The sequence below is a fragment of the Vombatus ursinus genome, unplaced genomic scaffold, assembly GCF_900497805.2.
Source record: "Vombatus ursinus unplaced genomic scaffold, bare-nosed wombat genome assembly UNPS02014837.1, whole genome shotgun sequence".
Classification (NCBI taxonomy): Eukaryota; Metazoa; Chordata; class Mammalia; order Diprotodontia; family Vombatidae; genus Vombatus; species Vombatus ursinus.
In genome coordinates this window covers 822,874-843,245 of record NW_020954615.1, presented here as the reverse complement: position 1 = coordinate 843,245, position 20,372 = coordinate 822,874, and the positions used below count along the sequence as shown (strand labels likewise).

At 48.5% G+C, this 20,372-nt stretch overlaps 1 protein-coding gene across 3 annotated transcripts in view; it reads right to left on the bottom strand.

Annotated features, from left to right (window-relative positions):
• The window catches only part of DYSF (dysferlin), a 231,419-nt gene that overhangs the window by 33,545 nt on the left and 177,502 nt on the right, over nucleotides 1-20,372 (bottom strand). For 2 of the 3 annotated variants that reach the window (XM_027839970.1, XM_027839972.1), the window contains one exon: nucleotides 8,055-8,117. The exons of the other annotated variant lie outside the window; for it this stretch is intronic. In XM_027839970.1, the coding sequence (XP_027695771.1) occupies nucleotides 8,055-8,117 (63 nt within the window). The remainder of the gene's footprint in view (nucleotides 1-8,054; nucleotides 8,118-20,372) is intronic. 3 annotated transcript variants of the gene reach the window in all.

Sequence of the window (20,372 nt, the reverse complement as noted above, 5' to 3'; positions counted from 1 at the left end):
CAAGTGTCCACATTCCCTCAGTACCATATTCTATTCAGGCAATACCAATCTATATTTCATGGCGCCATATTGGTTGTACTCATAGATCATCAATTTAGAGACCATGGAAGATGCATGTCTTAACCTCTGAGATAGACTGGCAGCTCCCAGAATAATAATAATAGCTAGCATTTATATAGCACCTACTACGTGCCAGGCATTGTGCTAAGCACTTTACAAAGATGATCTCATTTGATCCTCACAACAACCCTTTGCGATAAGTACAATTATTAGCCTTATTTTACATATGAGGAAACTGAATCAAATAGAAGTTAAGTTACTTAGCACAGTGCCTGACACATAGTAGGTATTTAATAAATTCTAGATGACTGACTGACTGGACATTCCAGGATCTTCTTCCCAGCTGATCCCCAGCACCTCCAAGGTCATTCCAAAGGCAGGGAGTGGAAGACACCAGGTGGACCGATGAGCCCACCAATCAAGGAGGTGCCCAATAGCGGGGCCCTCCCTCACACGGCTCTAGGGGAGGAGGAGCAGATGAGGACAGAGAATCTACAGAGAGCATCTCTGTCTGCTCCACTCACCAGAAGGGTCTTCTGCAGCACCAAAGAAACAAGAGATTTAGGCAGTTAGATCTGGAGCTGGGGGCTGCATTTGACCTGCCCCCAAAGTTATAAAGCAGCAGACGACTGCAGCTCTGGGGTCAAGAATCAGTTACAAACATGCACCAAACCACATGCACAGATGGGCACATTAGTGCACGCAGACAGAAACACGTAAGTACAGATAAATGCGTGGAGAAATCTGAAGCACACGTTCCCCTCTCAGAGCCTCAGTTTCTAGGAATAACTAGCAACTTTTTTGACCTGGATCTAAAGTGGGGGGGGGCATAGCATAATGAGGTCCCAGGGAGTAGTACGCTGGAGGAGAAGCTGGCCCACCTCCCCCATCTCAACTCCACGATCCTTTTTGCCTGCTTCCTTGCCCTCTCCAAATCCCCAAAGGAAAAACTGAGGCTCAGAGGAGAGTAGCCCACTCACCATCACACAGCTATTAAATGGAAGAGGTGGGATTCAAATCCAGGCCCTCTGACTCAGGGTTATACACATATGGTGTACGTATGTATGTGTGTATATACATGTGTGTATGTGTATATGTGCACATACACACAGATTGTATCTATACATATATTTGTGTATACGTATTCATGTATATACATGCAAACATATATATACACACACGCACATATTTATATACACATATGTACAAATTTATGTGTGTGTACATGCATGTACATATACATGGGCGTGTTACTGTACACACATATACATGAATGCACAAATAAGTTGTCCACATGTAGATCATTACATATGTAGATATACATTATCAACATACACCCATGCCAACACACAAAAACACACACATCTCCACCCCCAAGTAACCATGGCTACCTGTGTCCACATACAAATACACAGAGAGACACACACACACACAGACAGGTAGACCAACACAGGTCCCTAACTGGACGCTCTTTTGATATCCATGCGTGTATCCCCTCCCTCCCAGGAGAGTCAACTCTTGATCAGTGATTCCCAACCCAGGGCCAACCCCAGTCATCTCATGAGTCCATCCCACTGAAGGACCCAGTCTAAACAATGAGCAGATATACCTTCTGTAAAGTGAATAAATCATGCCTTGAGCACGTATGCAAATATTTCGAAAATATCTGCAGCTGTGTTTAAGCTCGCCCCCAACAGAATGCAAACTTCTCAAAGGTAGGACCGCTTTTCCTCTCACTTCTTACGTCCCCAATGCCTTGGATGTAGTAAGCTTGTTGAATTCAATGTGTGTCGAATCAAACCGAACTCTTTTAAAGCCTTATCATCGGATTTTGCAATCCTAGTATTACAGGATGGCAGATTTAAAGCTGGTAGGGACGGCACAAGTCATCTCATCCAACCTCTAACTACCTATGAGATCACCTCACTTTCCTGGGTCCTCCCTCCCATCCTCCTCCCTCTTTACCCTTCTCCCTTCCTTCCTCTCTTCTCCTCTGCATCCACCATCTTTGGCAGATGTTTGACACTAAGACCAAGAAAGTGAAGTCATTTGCCCAAGATCACCCAGAGATCAGGATCTGAACCCAAGTCTTAAGGCTTCAGATCTAGTGCCCCCTCCACTATGCCACAAATGTTAATAATGCAACTGTCATGTGGGGGCCCTCAACATCCTTTGACATTAAACATGGATTCTCAATCATGGAAACGTTGGGCATGACCACTCGAGGTCCATCCCCTAGCCAAGTGTTTGCCTTTCCACTGGCTGTTGGCACAGACCCCTCACACCTCCTGGAAGTCTCTGTTGACATCCCTCTCTCTGCCTTCGCTCTGGCCTCCAAACAGCTGGAGCTGGGAAGATGAACCTTTCAAGGCAAAACACTTGGTTACCCCCGACAGTCCCAAGGGAAAGCAGCAAAAAGTGGAGCGAGAGGACCAGAGCCTGAACATCTGAGGACACTCTTGGTCTGTTTTGGGGGAATCAGTGGACGTGAGTCTGGAGAAGCGCAGAATGGGAGGTGGAGAGAAGAGATGGGCTTCTTGAGTGGGGAGTGGGAGAGAAGAGGCAAAACCAAAGGACGAGCCCCTAAAAATCAGGTCATGGCCCAGCATCCTGAGAAGTGCAAAGCCCTTCCAACCCCTCCTCACAAGCATTGATGATGGCTGGCTTCCAACACTATTGTAGAGAGCCAAGATTAGATTTGCACTGCTTAATAAATGTTTACTGACTGACTACGTTATCTCAGAGGCCAGAACGTGAGGGAAATCAGAGGAAGCTGAAAAGAGGCAGATTTTTACTTGATGTGAATGTAAGCCCAGACCCAGAGAGTCTCATTCCAATGAGCTTTGGAGCTGGGGTTGCAGAAGCAAAGCCTTCCTTCTGGGCTGCCTGCCCCATTAGAGGATAAGCTCCTGGAGGGCAGGGAATATCATTTCTCCCAGGAGAGTGGTGGAAAGAGCATTACTTCAACTCTGCACCCTCAGAACCCACTATAAGCCAGGTGCAGTGCTAAACGCCTTACAGTTATGATCTCACCTGATCCTCACAGCGGCCCTAGGAGGTGGGTGCTGCGACTGTCCCCCATCTTAGCTCCAAGTGTGAAGATGTCTATTGTCACCTACCCCTAAAATCCAGCCTCAGTTTGCCTCTCTGCAGCTTCTCTGGGTGCTCCTGGTTCTGGCCTCTAGGATCAAGCGGAAGAAAGCTAATCCCTCTTCCGTGTGCCCCAGGCTGGAGCAGATGGCTGCCGAAAGGAATCCCTTTCCACTTTGGGATTCAATATTCTGTGATTCTGTGGCCTTTCCTCGAGAATGATGCTAAAAATCCCAGCAGGCCACCCCCACCCCGGGTGCTTTGCCTTCAGGGCGACTATTAGTGGCCTGGTGTCCTGGTGTTGTCCAAGGTCCCTTCCAGCCCCCAAACTGCCTGAATTCTGGAAAAGAGGATGTGTTCTGTCTATGGGATGGGATCAATGGGGCGAGTGTGGAGGCAGGGGGAGGGACAGGATGACCCTTCCAGCCAAAGGCTCTGGAACTCTGCTCTCGAGGAGGCAGGGGTGGGGAATGGGGGTGAGGAGTTCAGGCCAGCTTCTCCCCATCGGGTCTGGGGCTCCTGCCAGGCGACAGTCTCACCCTGAGCCTTCCCCGCTGCGGGGTGTGCTAGGGGAGAAGGGGTGGGCCCCCCCAGGAGACCACAAGAATGTTTGGGGGCAGAGCTCGGGGGAGGGGCAGGCGCCCGGAGCCTGCTCCGGCCTCCAGCAGCAGGATCCAATATCGGCATGGACTCCAGCTCCCCAGAACAGGAGAGACCGTAAAGTATGCGCCCGCATTATTCCAAATAGCTTACAGACCCGGGCTCGGATTCCCTTTCCTCCCCTCCTGCTCGCCTCCACTTGTCATCTGATGGAGGATTTGGATTTGCCACGGATGAGTCACCGAACACCGGGCCAGATTACACGCCATGATAGGCAGAGGGGGCACGCCGAGCGGGCCAACCCGCCCAGTCAGAGCATCTTGGGGAAAGACAGCGCGGCCGCTTTCAGGTCCTGACTGAGGCCATCATGGCCAAATCGAGGTCTGAAAGGGGCCTGCTTTCATCAACAGAGCCTTTGTCAGGTATATGCCAGTGCACGCAGAGGGTGCGAGCCTCAAGGTCAGGAAGGACTGGGTTCGAATTCTACCCCCCCCTTTACTGACTGCGGCTGACTTAACCTCTCAGCGCCCCCAGGGGATTCCCAGGGCTCTAAATTACAGCTGAGTTGCTGATATGCATCACTGGAAGGAATTTCCACGCTGGGGCTCACTTTCACTGATGCAATCTCAAGTCTAGACTAGAAAGTGCCATTGGGTGCTGCTAGAATGCTGCACAATGCCTGCTTCTCCTCAACACTCCTCTCATCTTTGGGGGTGTTACTGGGAAGTCACAAGACTTTTTTTCAGTCTTCTGAAGACCAGTTACGTGGCCTCACCATGCCCCACCACTCAGACGTCTCTCCTACAGATCAAGGCCAGTCTGGGACTCGTCTGCACTATCACTAATTTCCAAATTAGCTGGCTCTGAATTAATGACATTTGGACGTCAATATTGTTGTTTTTCAGTCATGTCTGACTCTTTGTGATCCTATTTGGGGTTTTCCTGGCAAAGATACTGGAATGGTTTTGCCATTTCCTTCTCCAGATCACTTTACAGATGAGGAAACTGAGGCAAACAGGGTGAAGCAACTTGCCCAGGGTCACACAGCTAAGGAAGTGTCTGAGTCTTCCTGAGAGGAGTCTTCCTGACTCCAAGCCCAAGGCTCCACCCATTGCACGTGGATGCTGGGTGACCTGCTGAAATCAAGCCTTAGTTAAAAGCGCATTTGGCAAAGGACTGTTGTTAGAAACAGTGTTTTCTCACCCACTGCCTCCAGAAAAAAAGACTGTGATAAGTCACTTATACTGTCTGAGCTTTGGTTTCCTCATATGGAAAGAGGGGTGGGGTGGCCTTTAAGGTCCCTCCTAGCTCTAAATTTATGACTCCTGAGACCAATCATGGATGTACCTACAGGAATCTTTACAAAGAAGGTCAAATAGAAAGAGGAGGCTGGAGGTGGTTGCTTCTCTAGGAGGCCCTCCCAGATTGACTGTCCATTCTCCATCCCATTGACACTGCTGACCAGCTGCACCCCCTCTTATGGCCCTTTTGTTATCACTGCTGTGTCCCTATCAGCTCCAGCCTTGTCCAGCATGCCTACTGTATCAGGCCGGGGACCTTCTGGAAAGCACAAACCCATGTGTCCCCAACAAACAGGCAGCACCCCTGGAGCCCAGACACCTCCTACTTTGCTTAACTTCAGGGTCTGGTTCTTCTGCATGACTGTGGGTGAGTGATAACATGATAATCACTCAATCAGCAAGTATCTACCAAACACCTACTACGGGCCAGGCACAGGGACAGAGGCCAAAGAATCAAACATTCCCTTCCCTGGGAAGTTTACATTTTGTTGGGGGTGTCCAAACATAAGTATACTTTTTAAAAATCAAATGCAGGCTCCCTGAGGCCAGGCACCGTTTTTATTTGTACTTCTGTAAAAGCCTTTGCTCTTTAAGCCCAGATGCACAGGCCAGTGGAGCTCTGGCTCCACAACATTGGTCCACAGGAGAGCTGGCCCAGAATAGAGTGTGGCTGATTCTGAGCCTGATACCAGCCTCACTCCCTCTGGGTGGTAGGGAGAGGGAAGGAGCCTGGGGGGCTGGGGAGGGAGAAAGGAAGGGAGGAATATTAGTGGAGAAAACAGACTTGCTCGTGTCTAAGTGTGCCCCCCATCTCTCTGCGCGCTTGCCCCTCAAGCTGCCCACAGGACGCACACACCTCCACCCAGGGCCGTGGTCTCTCCGAGCTGACAACAGCTGTCTCAGGATTGGGGCAGAGCTGTGGAGTTGCGGGGACTGTGGGGAGGCTGAAGAGATTGGTCCCGAGAACTGCCCCTTCTGAGAAATCCTCCCAGATCCGCAGCCGCTTCTGCGGCCCAAAGCACTCACTGACCCGCTGCTCCCCTGCTGGTCCTAATTAGTGTGCTTCGAGAGAGACAGAGCAACCCTCGGAAGGAGTACCAGACTTGGTTTCTGAAAACCACAGCCTCAGAGCCCTGCGTTCTTACTTGTTGGCCGTGGGACGACTCCAGGTAAGTCACAGGACCCGAGGCCTAGAGCTGAAAGGGACCTCAGAGGCGGTGAGACCTTCATTTGACAGAGGGGGAAACTGAGGCCCAGACAGAGGAAGCAAATGCCCCAGGTCACACAGGTGACAAGGAACAAATCTGAACAAATCTAGTGTTCTTTCCACCGAACCTTGTGCTTTTATGAGTCCAGACTTTGTCTGCTGATTCTTCGTCTATAAAGTGAGGATAAGGGGCAGCCAGGTGGCACAGTGGATAGAGCACTGGCCCTGAGTCCAAATCCAGCCTCAGACACTTACTAGCTATGTAACCCTGGGCAAGTCACTTAACTCCAATTGCCTCCCCCCAAAAAATATGGGAATAAACACTACCTATCTCTCCTAGGGTCCTAATGAGGAAAGTACTTTATGAATAGGAAAGGGCTATAAAGATGGGAACTATATATGATCATCACCTTTATTATCGTTCATTATATAACAATTATGTCATTTATATTAGTATTATTATAATTTTACCTCTTATTTTAAAACTCATTTATAAGTTTATCTGTCCTGTCTCTGTCACTAGACTGGGGAAATCCCCAAGAGAAGGGAGCCCACCTACCCCATCAGACTGGGAGCTCCCCAAGGGCTGGGGTCCCGTCCCTCCCTCCAATGTCCTAACTAGCCTGGGGCTCAATCCGGAGCTAGATATAAGACTAAGGAGAAATGGGCTCTGATCAAAGCAGAATTTGTCCAAAGGCATTCTCCCCCGTCCCTAAGAATCCCACTGAGAACATCCGTCCACCACGCTGCTGAAGGTGAGGGAGGCTGGTGGTCCTTGCCCCTCCCAGTGACCCCTCCTCCTCCCTTCCATGTCCCTGTCCAGTCACCTCTCTGTTACCGGTTGGGTGATCTGAGAGGCCACCAAGCAGTGTGAGGATGGACCCTGACCATCAAGCTGAAGGTCATGAATTAGCCTGCTGGACCCAACACTTGCTGGGAGGCCCTGAACAACTCATTGTCAGGGCTGGAAAGGACAGTGAGGTCATCTAATCCAACTTCCTCCTGCCTCCGTAGAATCACAGAATGTGAGAGTTGGAAAGGATCACAGAGGTCATCCAGTCCAGCTCTCTGACAATTCACAGATGTTGATATGACTTCCTCGGACCCTTCAGACGGCAAGTGTCAGAGGTGGGATTTGAACTCGGGTCCCCTGACTCCTGAGCCAGTGTTCTCACTGGACTCTCTATCTCCCTTTACTTCAAGCCTCAACTTCCTCATCTGTAAAATTTTGATAATGACATTTATGTGACCCACCCTGTCCAGGTTGTTGTGAAGGAATTATTAATGAAGTAGTACATGAGTAAAATTAGGGTTACTGTATCGTTTTTTGTCCTGGTATTTCCAGCACCCCACTCAGTGCCTGGCACATAGTAGGGGCTTAACAAATGCTTGATGAATTGCTGGATTGAGGAAAATCCCTTATAATCTATGAAGCATTAAATAAACATGTTGTTATTATCTTCATCTGCATCCTGGCCTTCCCAGCTGTCAAAGTCTGATTCTAGCAGGGCCCCTGAGACCTCTCAAGGCATCCTGCCTCGGAGGTGAGGGCTCTGGGTCTATAGACCCATTGTGGTACCATTTTGAGCAAAGCACCACGGACAAGCTGCCAATGAAAGAAACCGCAGAACCTACTCTGAAATCCCCTGAAGACTGGCCACGATTTGGGGGCTTATCCATGTTTTGAGCCCTTCCTACTACTGCACAGATAATCGAGAGTTGGCTGAGGTCAGTTGGACTTTAGGGAGCATCCACCCCATGTTACCCCCACTGAAAAAAGGGTTAACAATACCTACTTGGACACCAGACGAAGAAGACGACAAGTCAATGGGGGCTGAGCCAAGCATACCATCTGCAAACTACAAATTAAACAGGTAAGTTAGCAATGCAGTTAGAAAGACATGCTCCGGGGATCAGCGAGGGCAACCTTAGAGAAAGCAGGACTCATCCTCTGGACCAGCCATGCCGGCGTCTACCACTCCCCACACGCATACCCCACACTATGGATAGCACGACCTAGACTTGTTTCATGCCTGTCTTCCCCATTAGAATGTACGCTCTTTGAGGGCAGGATCTGTTTGGGCCTCCCTTTCTAACCCAGCACTTAGCCGATGCCAGGAAATGCTTTAAAGATGTCATGTAACTGACTGATGGACTTAAAGGAAGGAAGAAAATGAGCATTTAATAGGTGCCTATTATTTGCCAGGCACTGGGCTACGCATTTTACAAATACGATTCGTTTGATCCTCATAATGATTCTATGAGGTTGATATCATTAAGATCCCCATTTTATAAATGAGGAAACTGAGGCAGATGGAGGTGAAGTGACTTGTCCAAGGTCACGCAGTTAGTAAGTGTCTAAGGCTAGATTTGGACTCAGGTCTTCCTGACTCCAGTGCTCTCTCCACTGTACCACCTAGCTGCCTCTCAGTTTATTGGTTTATTCACTCATTCATATTAATATAATAATAGTTAGCACACACCATAAAATACCTTGTTTTTACCAAGTGCGTTAAGGTTTGCAAAGTACTTTATAAACATAATCTTATTTGATCCTCACCACCACCCTGTAAGGTTGTTTCCATTTTACAGATGGAGAAAGTGAAGCAGACCTAGGTTAAGTGACTTGAGTAGGGTCCCGTAGCACGTAAGTGTCTGAAGCAGGATTTGAACTCAGGTCTTCCTGATTCCAGGCCCACTGATCTACCCACTGCACCAGCCGGCTGTCACCACCTTTAATATCCCCTAGCTATGTTTACTGTTCAGAAGATCTTAGACCTAGAGACCACCTAGCCCAGATGCCCCTCATTTTACAAATGAGGGAAGTGAGGCCCGGGAGTTAATGCAAGAGATCAGAGCCGTAAAGACTCAGAGGAGATACTTGAGCCTGGTTTCTGCTGACTCTAAGCCCAGCGTTCTCTTCGGTACACGCCACTTCCCAACCAGCAGCGAAATGAATTCTATGTCTTGACCTCAGTCACTGACAAAATCACCACCAAGGGCAGGAAGATGCTCCTCCCACCTGTCAGCTGCTTCCTGATACCTGGTCCTGGGGGGCCATCCCCAACCCTCCCTGCGTGGAATGTTCTGGAGTGGTGAATGGCTTGGAAGGAAAAGACTCCCTCCATATGGAAAGCGATGGATCTGTTGGCCAGGATTTGTAGCTAGAATTCTGAAAAGGAATTTTGTCCCCAAACACTGGGATCTGGGGACCCTCCTGGGAGACGGAAGGAGGGAGGGGAAGACAAGTCTCATGACGTTCTTCTCTCCCCAGCAGGGAGTGGCACAGAAAGCACTGGGGTGGGAGGGGAATACCCACTGTTGAGCTCAGGCTGGGGAGAGAAAGTCAGGGAGGGCTTGGAGAAGCTCAGATTGGCGGAGCTGGATAAGATTTAATCCCCTAGTCTTTTCCCCTCCACTCATTTTACAGAGGAAGAAACTGAGGCTCAGAAAAGTGAAAGAATTTGCTTTAACAAGTAAAACAATTAGATCACTGAATTTAGAACTGGGGGATATCTTCAAGATAGTCTAAACCATTTGGGGGATCCTGGACTCCTTTGGCAATTTAATGAACCGCTTCTCAGAATCATGTTTTTAACAGAATAAAATGAAATACATAGGAGTCCAAAGGAAACCAGTCATACTGAAATACAGTCATCAATCCAAACTCCTGGGTTGCTTCAGAGCCTCTGGTCCAGGGGTGGGGAACTTGTGGCCTCAAGGCCACACATGGCCCTCTAGGAAAAGGGCTGCACTTGAGGACCTAGAGGACCACATGTGGCCTCAAGGCTGCAGGTTCCCCACCCCCGTGAGTCTGGTCTAATCCAATCTTCATTTTACAGGGAGAGATCAGAGTCCCACAGGGAGCACAGGACGTCTCCAGCATCACAGAGCTAATAAATGGAAGCTCTCTGATGAGTCGATGAGGTGAATTCAGGCAGTATTTGGGGGGCCTGTGAGGACACCAAGTAGAGGTACAGTATAGTGGAAACAGTGTGAGTCTGGGAATCAGGGAACTTGGGTGGCAAGCCCAGACCTACTACTGATTGACCTTAGGAAAACCACCTAAGCTCTCCTGACATCTATAAGACGAAGGAAGTGAGCAATGCGGTTTATTGGAAAGACGATTGAATTTGAAGATGAACTGGGTTGAGATTCTGACTCTTGTGCCTACTCCCCTGGATGACCTCGGACTGAGCCTCAGTTTCCTTGCCTGTAAAATGAGGAGACCAGACTAGACTAGATGGTTTTTGAGGCGCCTTCTCCCTCTTAATCTCTGATCCTGTCATTCAAATCTGGGCTCTGCCCCAAATTGCCCAGGCGACTTGGACATATCTCCGGCCTCACTTTCCTCTCTGTAAAAGAAGGTCCTGGAGGTCCCTCCAGAGCAGTAACCCTCAAGACGGTGAGAGGGGAAGTGTTTTGTCAAACCTCAGAGATCAGACTAGATCATAATAATGATGAACATTTGTTTAGCCCTTTAAGGTTTGAGAAGGCCTTGACATACAGTATCTCCTTTGTTGCTACCACAAAACCCACTCTACAGATGAATGAGCAAGCTGAGAGTCATTAAGAGATTTGCTCAGGGTTGCACAGCTAGGTGGAACAATGAATAGAGCTTTGATTCTAAATTCAAATCAAGCCTCAGGTATCTGTTGAGCCTAGGCCAATCACTTAACCTCGGTTTCTTCATCTGTAAAATGCAGATAATAACAGCCCCTGCTTTCGTGGGTTGTTGTGAGATGCAATGAGATAATATTTGTAAATTGCCTCGCCGTCAGGATTACTAAACCGCTGAGGCAGGATTTGAGCCCAGACCTTCCTGACTCCATGCCCACTCCTCCACACTGCTACTTTCCAACTCCAAAACTTAAAGTTAAAATCACCTTTCAGCCCCTCTGAGAGCTCCCGGAAGAGTTGGAATCCTGGGCAGGAAGGTTTTAGGGGTGGTTTTTGTGGGTCAAAAGCTCTCCTAGGATCTCAGATCTAGAACGAGCAGTGACCTAAGAGGCCATTTAGCACAATCCTCTCACGTTACAGATGAGGAAACTGAGGCCGGGGATGTAAAACGCCCAAAGTCGCAGAGGCAGCAAGGATCAGAGAGAGAGGATCAGCCAGGGCTGGAGGAGCTCACGCTCTTCGCAGATCTACCGGTCAGGGTGTCATAGCAGATGGAGACCCGAGGTCCGGTCCCTTCCAGCAGAGTGACCGCAGAGGCAGGGGTGCCCAGCCGGCTCCACCCTGCCCCACCCACCTCCATCTCCAGACTCGGAGCAAGCCTCCGTGTTTAGGCTGAAGTTTGTCATGCTTTTCTTTTTTAAGGAAGGCCAGAGACAGGAGGAGAAGGTCACGGGGAAAGCAAAGAGGAAGGAAAGAAATAGAACTAAACACAGGGCTGACAAAGGTCCAGTCCAGCTTCCGAAATTACACGTTCCCATTTGGGATTCAGGAAGGCACTGGATGTAGTGGGGCCTGGGGAAAAGCGGGTGAGCGCTGGCCGCTCTAACAGGAGCCGTTCTGAGGGAATCATCTCACGCTGGCAGGGACCTGGGGGCCATCCAGGCCCACCCCAACCTAAACAGGTCCTCTCTACAGCGTCCTCCGATAGAATGGAAGCTCCCCGAGGGCAGGGACTGCTTGCACCAGTCACCGAGCCTAGCACATAGAGGGCACTTTCCTATCTTCTCCCCCTCTTCCTTGCAGCGGCAGGGCGGAGGATTCGAGAAGCCTCGATGCTTAATTATTCCTTGAGTTAGGAATGGATTAGGGTGAGAGACCTCTCCTCCCACCCCCAAACCCCCCAATTCCTGCTCAGCTGGGAAGCAGTGAAGTAGTCTGTGTAAAGAAGCTCTCCTGCCCACTCCACCAGCCTCCCTCCCCATCCCTCTTCTGCTTCCTCCCTCCTGGCTTCTCAAAGGCTGTCTAAACCCCTCCGCTGCAGCTCGGCCCAGCTCCCTGTCTGGGCGTGTGGAGGGGATCTGCTGGCGCCAGCGGGGACAGGGGCGCGGCCAGCCCGGGAACCGTCTGCCCACCACATCTGACCGGGACTCTGGTCGGGATGCTGAGGGGAGGGCTCCTGCCAGGACATTCTAGGAGCCCCACCCCAGGCCTTCGGGGCTTGCACTAATAGACCTTAATGAAGAGCAGGCCTGGGGCAGGGGGAAGGAAAAGGAAAGGGGGGAGTGTCACCCAGGCATGCCACTAGAGAACACCCCACTGCCTTCCCCCCCACTGTCATTGGGGAGACCGCCTGAGGCTCAGAAAGTTCCAAGGACACAGAAAGAAAGACCGCATCAGGAGAGATTTTGAACTCTGTATGTATGTGCACATCTGGCTGTGTTCCTATGGGTGTGTGTGTATACATTTTATTCATCATCTTCTCCATCAAGACAAAGGATCACAGTCCTAGAGCCACCAGGACTTCAGAAGCCATCATGAGTCCAACCTCCCCTTTTTATATACGGGGAAACTGAGGCACAGAACTTCAATGACTTGCCCAAGGTCACATACTGGATCTAGAGCTGGGAGGAGTCTTAGAAGCCACGGTCTGACTCATTTAACAGATGAAAATCTGTAGCCCAAGGAGGAACAATTTGCCAAGGTCACACAGGTCATGTCAAAGGCGAGATTTGAACCCAAGTCTTTTGCCTCCATAACCAGTGCTTTTTCCATTATTCCAGGCTATTAGAGTGAGGGACACACAACATGGTCCGGAACTCCCACTCTGAGATGTATGCAAATTTTAAAGGGCTCTCTCTCTCTCTCTCTCTTCCCCCCCCCCCATGGCTTCTCCCAAGCATGTTAACACCAGACATGTCCTCCTTTCAGCAACTACCTCTCTCCCATTCTCCCTTCCTTCAAGAGTTTCCAATCTCATACAGATACATTGAGGACAGAGAAGAACAAAATAAAACATGGAGGAAACACTCAAGTTTGGCTAAATCATCAGTCATACTCATCAGGGATTTTCTATTAAAGAATTAGGCATAAAACTTTGAACTCTATTCTACAGGTATTAATGACTAAAGTACCAACAAGTCTTCATCCCAAAGTGAATTGATGGAGCTCACCCAAGAGGACCCAAGAAAATAAGAAAAATCATTTGTGTTATAAACATTAATGTTTACAACTGGTCATTCTTGATAACAATCACAATAAGCCCTAAGTTCTTTCCAAAAAGATTCATCCAAAATACGAATAAGATTAAATTAGCATTATTGAACAAAGTGAAGTGAAGTGAATCAGTCACTCTCCCTGATCTAGAAATATCTCTGGTTCAAACCAAAATGCTTTCTGGAGCTCACTCTAGAGGGCAGATGGAATGATGGGCACGAAATACAGGCAGAAATCACAGCAAGCCTTTAAGATTCTGCCCAGTTACTCTGATAAATCCTCAGCTGGCATGGCCTCAAGCTCCTTCACTAAGATGGTTGCCATGCTCTGGACATTTTCCAGCTCATCAATATTTTGTAGCTCCACAGGACCCTAGATGTAGTCTGACCAGCCCAGAGTCGGAGGGACTATGGCACCCTTGGCTCATAAGATCTCTCTTAGCGCAGCCCAAGCTCACGTCAGCTTCGTGGTCACTCTATCACACCGAGACCTTAAAGCAGGGATTATTTCATTCTTTGTATCATATCCCTAGTGCCTAAAGCAGTGCCTGGCCCATAGTAGGTGCTTTAAAAATACTTGTTGATTGACCAGTTGAGCTTGCAATCCACTAAAACCCCAGGGTTCTTTTCAGAAAACCTGCTACTTAACAATGTCTCCCTCTGTTTTGTGAAATTGATTTCTAAAAACCCAAATATAGAACTTTACATTTTTTCCCTTATAAATTCTAACTTCTTCAATTTAGCTCGTGGTGCTCTCCTGTCAAGATCTTTTGGGAACCTACTGTTTTTTATTAGCAATGCTTTACAGTTCTATGTCACCTGAAAATTTTATAATCTGTGCCTTTATTCCAGTTCATTGACAACAATCTCTAAAAGCTCCTTGTTTGACAGCTGTGTAAGCTGATGCCCAACTCAGGGAGTTAATGACAGGGTCAGGATTTGAACCCAGGTTCACTGACTCCAAGTCCAGTGCTCTTTCCCATAAACAATGCTGCCTCTCAAGGGGGCAGACATATTTTTGACCTTGGAAATGGCATACGCATCTCTAAGTACGTGGCACCATTTCTCTATCCCTTCCATCTATGTGTTTATCACAGCCTGGGAACCTTCTCCATAGCTAATACTGGCCCCTTCCATTAAGCTTTCTCCAACCATTGTGGTCCATAGTGAAATCTCCTTGATGGTATGATTGAACCTAACTGTTTCTAACTATTTCATGAAACACCCAGATTGAGAAATACTTCAATTGATATGCCCTTCCCTCATTTCCTTCGCTACCCATGGCACAGATTGGATATATAACAGTACTCAGTAAGTCCTAATTGGCTTGGTTGATAGATTGAGAATAGGGTTAAAGTCCACATCAATCATCTTTATCTTAAAGCACCTGGTCAGGATCCAAAAAAAGATACCAACAGGAGAAATGCCACATCTGGTATGTCCCTGAAAGAAAGAATCTGATTATGGAGATGTGGTTGATGGTAGTGATTATGGGCATGGAGACGGAGGTGATAATAATAGGGGAGATGAAGATAATGACAGCAGTAGCAATGGTGGTGATGGCATTGATGGTCATCACAACAGCAGTAGTGGTTATGGCAATGACGGTGACAGCAATAGCAATGGCGGTTGGCAATGGTGGCGATGGAAATGGTGGGAATTAACAGTTACAGAGTAGGTTCTCAATTATTTAAATTGAATGATAGAGGTAGTGGTGATTGTGTTGTTATTATCCAAGTCTCTCCAAACACTACTACATGTTGGGAATGGAAATAGGGACTCGACCCATGATTTCACCAGTATGGGGAACTCCCAGGTGAGTTGGCATAACATGGTCTTAGAAAGTTGTATAAACTTAGCACTGAGAGGTTCAGCTCAGGATCACACAGCCAGTATGGGTCAGAAGCTAGAACTGAACCCAGGTCTTCCTGGCTTTGAGGCTGGCTCTCTATCCATACTTCAAAATCAAATGAAAGATGGTCCCTGCCCTCAAGGGGTTTACATTCTACTGGTACAATACAACATGTCAATAGGTATATAGTATGTTCCTAAAGCCCTAGTGCCTTGGCAGCTCAAAACTGTACTTATAAGAGTTAGGGGACATCCTGGATGCATGATAATTTGAGAAAGAAGAGAGTACTAACAACCAGAATGGTCAAAGAAGGCTTCCTGTAGGAGGTGACACCTTCTCTGAGACAGTAAGAGGTAAAGGTGTAAAGGGAGGGCATTCTAGCTGATGGAGATCTTGGGATGGTGGTAATCATGGTAACAGTGAGGTTGCTGATTAATAATCATAGCAGGTTCTCACTAAGTGGATGATTTTTTTTAGCTAAATTAACTGATTTGGGTGATGATGGTTTTGATAGAAACAGGGGTGATGATGATGATGATGAAGATGATGATGACAATAGCATGGTGAAGACAATAATGGTACAAAAAAGGGTGTCACCCAGTCCTCCTTGGGGCCCTGAGGGCACACACCAGAAACATATCTGCTCCCTCTTCATCACAAGTCAATCCCCTCCATATTGACACACCATGGCAAAATGATGGCATCCTACTCCAACATGGGAAACCAGGGCTGGGTGTGAGTGAAAGGAAAGGAAAAGGGATGCTGTCATCACTGTTCCTGTCTCCTTCTCCACCATATGTTGTCATGAAGTGGGGCAGGGAGGCGGGGGGAATTGAGACATACACATCCCCACCCACCCCTTCCCCACAGGCCGCCAAAAACCTCACCCCAGCTTCTTTTGGCCCAGAGGTTTGGAAAAGGAGCAAAATGACCTGGCTGGGTTTTCTCAGCTGCCCTGTGTCAGAAAGAACAGGGACATGAAGGGAAGTCAGGGAGGAGGAGGGACGAGGAGGCGAGGCCAGACAGGCCTGAGTAACCCACACCCTCGGTAATCATAGGATTGTCGGCTTTCAGAGCTGGGAGGATCCTTGGTCACCCACTACACCCTCCTCATCTTACACAGGAGGAAGTCAAGGCCCTTAAGAAAGGGAAGCGATTTGCCCAAAGTCACACGTGTAGTAAATACCAGGGCAGGGACAGATCTTAAGTTCCTTCCTCCCCTGCATCAAATCCACAATCCATCCATGAATGAATGAATGAATGAATGGATGGATTTACTAAGCACTCAAGTATGCCAAACTCTGTGCTAAGTGATGGGGATACCTATATAAAAATCCCCTTGAGGAGCTTACAATGGGGGAAATAACTAATATAGAGAATCAGAGGCCAGGAAAAAGAGAGATGACATGGGAAATCACAAAGATGGCAGGCGAGTAAAAGAAGAAGATTGATTTCTTTCCCCAGAGATAATGGTTGTGTTGATTTGATTACAGATTGGCCCCTTCTTTCAAACTGTCATGAGTTCACCCACACTAAGAGCTGACAACCTGGCACAGGCCATCTCACAACTCGAGTATTAACAATGGTGGTCTTTCTGCCTCAGGTGTCTTCCCTACTCCAGTCCATCCTTCACTCAGCTGCCGAGGTGACCTTCCCAAAGCACAGGTCTGATCCTGTCACACACACACACAACACACACACACACACACACACACACACACCCTACTCAATAAACTCCAGTGATTCCCTTTTACCTCCAAGATCAAATATAAAATCCTGTCTGGCTTTTAAAGACCTTCATCACCTGGTCTGGTCCCAGAGAGTGCAGAACTAAGGTGCTTGGCTCCTCCCAGGAAATCTCTACTGAGTCAGTTTGAAGGATGAAAGGTCAAGAGCGGTCAAAAGCAAGCTTTGGAAGATCGTCCCTGACTGGAAGGAGGAAATTGAGGAAATGTTCCTGCCCTTCCCAACATGAATGCTCCAGACTCTCCCAGAGAGGAGAGAATCCCTTCACGGCTCCACTTTTGTCATGTCTGGTCGACCCACCTCATCACACGTCAAAACAAAGCTCGTAAATTCTTCGGTCCCCCTAAGAACAACCTTGATCCATCGGTCAACAAGGATGTATTAAGTGCTTCTCATGTGCCAGGCTCTGGGCTAGGCCCTTAGTGACCCAGTGGGTCACTTTGGCAGTCCAATCTTCAACAAGTCTTGTGGGTTAAGCAGCATAGGACAAGACTCAAAACTGTTAACCAATCATTTCATCCAGAAGGTTAGAATTCCCAGTTAGAAAAGGGCTTGGAATGTGAGAAGCGGGGTATTTAGGACCCCTGAAGCACGGAAAACTGGGGGCTAGCAAACCAAGCATCATAATACATCCCTAGGATCTCCCTGTCTCTAAGCTGGCATAACAATATGAATAATAACATGAACAGCTAGCATTTATAAAGTGCCTTAAGGATTGTAAAGTGTTTTACTTAGGTTATTTCACTTAATCTCATTTTACAGATTAGGAAATGGAGGCATAGTGACTTGCCTGGTCACACAGCGAGTAAGTGCCTGAGATAGGATTGGAGCTCTGGTCTTCCTGACTCTACTTCCAGAAGCTTGCCCACTGAGCCACCTAGCTGCCTATATTTTAGGCTGAGAAACTCCTGTCTCCTCCCTCCACTGCCCTCCTAGCTTTCCTTTGTGGAAGGGAGGCCCAGTCTGGGTCTGCCAGCCAGTCAGGAGTTCCAGGCTATCCCAGTGGCAATTAAGGAAAGTCACCGCCACTCCCTATACCCAACCCACTCCCCAGGGTGGGAGGCTGAGTTACTTGTGTCAGAAAGGGGTGGAGACAGGAATTGGAGAAGTGCCCAGGGTCCTCTGAGTCCTGACCCTTTGTCTCCAGTGATGCTTGGTTACCTAGAGCCAGAAGGACCCAAAATAGCCCTGCCAGAGGCTGGGTCCCGGGGATATTTTCAGGGTGATGCATACAGAGAGCGAATCCTGCTGGACAGAAAGCTCACACCAGGCCAGAGGCCCAGGCTGGGGAAGCTGGGATCTTCACTTTACAGCTAGAAAGGCCATCTCATTCAACACATTTTAAAACATTTTTAAAACACATTTTTTAAACAACATTTTAAAGATGTGAAGAAAAAAAAAACTAAGGCAGAGGGAGGGGGAGAGAAGATTTAGCAAGCTGGAAAATTAGGGTAAATTTTCCCAGATGCTTCAGGTGAAAATTATAATAAAAGCTGATCTCTATATAGCCCTTTAAGGTTCACAGGGCTCCTTTATATGTTGTCTTGTTTTAACCTCAGACAGAAGGTGCTTTATCCCCATTTTGCAGATGGATAAACTGAGGCTAGGAGAGATGAAGTCATTTGTCCATAGTCGCACAGATAGTGAGGGACAGAAACAGGATTAGAACCCTGACTCTGGTAGCCTTGGTTGGTAGAAGTCTCTCAGGAAGTCGCCAACCCAAACAGCTGCCCTGTCTTAACTCTACCTCATGGCACTCCTTTTGTCCACTCTGTTGACAGTAAGAAGCCTGGATAGACAGCATCAACACAGTCTGAAATTCCCAAGGGACATCCCAGTCGTGGGACAGCCAGACAACAGCACCCTAGGCTGGGAAAAAAGAATGCGTCCCCCTCAGCCTTGAAGCGGTGCCTGCAAGCAACTGGGCACCAAGGCAGGAGACAGCTGGGGAACAGTTCAGTGTGGGGAGTCACCCCGCTCGGCTGGAATGGAGGGCGTGTGAAGGGGAGTGATGTGAAATAAAGCTGGTCGTTAGGCAGGAGCCAGATTGGGGAAGGACCTAGATGCCAGGCCAGGGGATCTCTATTTTATTTTCCATTGGTGCCTCTGGAAGATTGAGTTTGGCAGCTGAGTGGAGGCTGAATTGGAGAGGCTGGAGGCAGGGAGGCTAATTAGGAGCCTGCAGTGGTCCAGGAGGGAGGCTAGTGAGGGCCTGGACCAGGGTGATGGCTGTGTGGGAGGAAAGAAGGGGGCAGATGGGAGAGGTGCTGAGGAAGGGCTGGAAGGACTTGGGAGAGGTGCTGGGGAAGGGCTGGAAGGACTTGGGAGAGGTGCTGGGGAAGGGCTGGAAGGACTTGGCAGTGCCTTGGATAATGGGGGAGCGGGGCCTCCTTGCCATAGACCTTCCCGTCTGCCACTCCTGCACCCTTAGAGCTTCCATCTAGAGGCAAGAAAGAGACACTACTGGGGTCTCCTTCGACCCAGCACCTTTCCTGTCCTTCTGGGCTTCAGTTGATTAAAATCTGGGAGACCCCGTCCCCCCCAGAATTCTAACCTATTGAACCTACTAGCTTATTTCACTTGAGATTCTCTGCCCTGTGGTGAGCAAGCTCCTGCTTCCTGTTCCCCTAATGCCTGTGATCTGAGGCAGTGCATACAAGGGGGAGCTTCTCTCCATCCCTGCCTGGCTCAGTCTTGTCTCTACTCAGTCCCCATCCTCCTTTGATCTGCCCTTCCCCTAGGATATCTGGAAACCGTCTCCTCTCTGTATCCAAGGCTCCCTTCTCTCGTTTCCGAGCTCTTTCCATCTCTTGGCGCTCAAGGAAGGCTAGCTTTCCCCAGAAGATATCTCAGCCTGGCCACCCTCTTGTCCCCTGAGACACATGAGGAGTCAGGTACTCTTTGCTCCCTACTACCACTTCTAGACACTCCCTTTGCACCCACCCCTCCAGAAAAACACATTGCCATCCACCCTGAGCCCCAAGAATCACTGGACCCCTCCACCTGTCCTGCAGGGGAAACTTCCTATATATGTGCGTGTGTTGTCGATCCTTATCAGAATGGAAGGAGAAACTGCTTTGCTTGTCTATTTGTATCTTCATTACTTAGCACAATGTTTGGCATGCACTTAATAAATGGTTTTCTAAACTATTCAACCATTCATTCATTTATTCATTTCTTTAAAATGCACTCCATCTGTCAACATTACCCAAATACTTCTTGCTGGCAATGTCCAATTCACTCTCCCCACCTGTCTTTCTCTCTCCCTCTCCTTCTCTTTGTCTCTGTCTCTCTATCTGTCTCTGTCTCTCTGTGTGTGTCTCTGTCTCTGTGTCTCTCTGTGTCTCTATCTCTGTCTCTCTTTCTCCTCTCTCTCTCTCTCTCTCTCTCTCTCTCCATCTCCC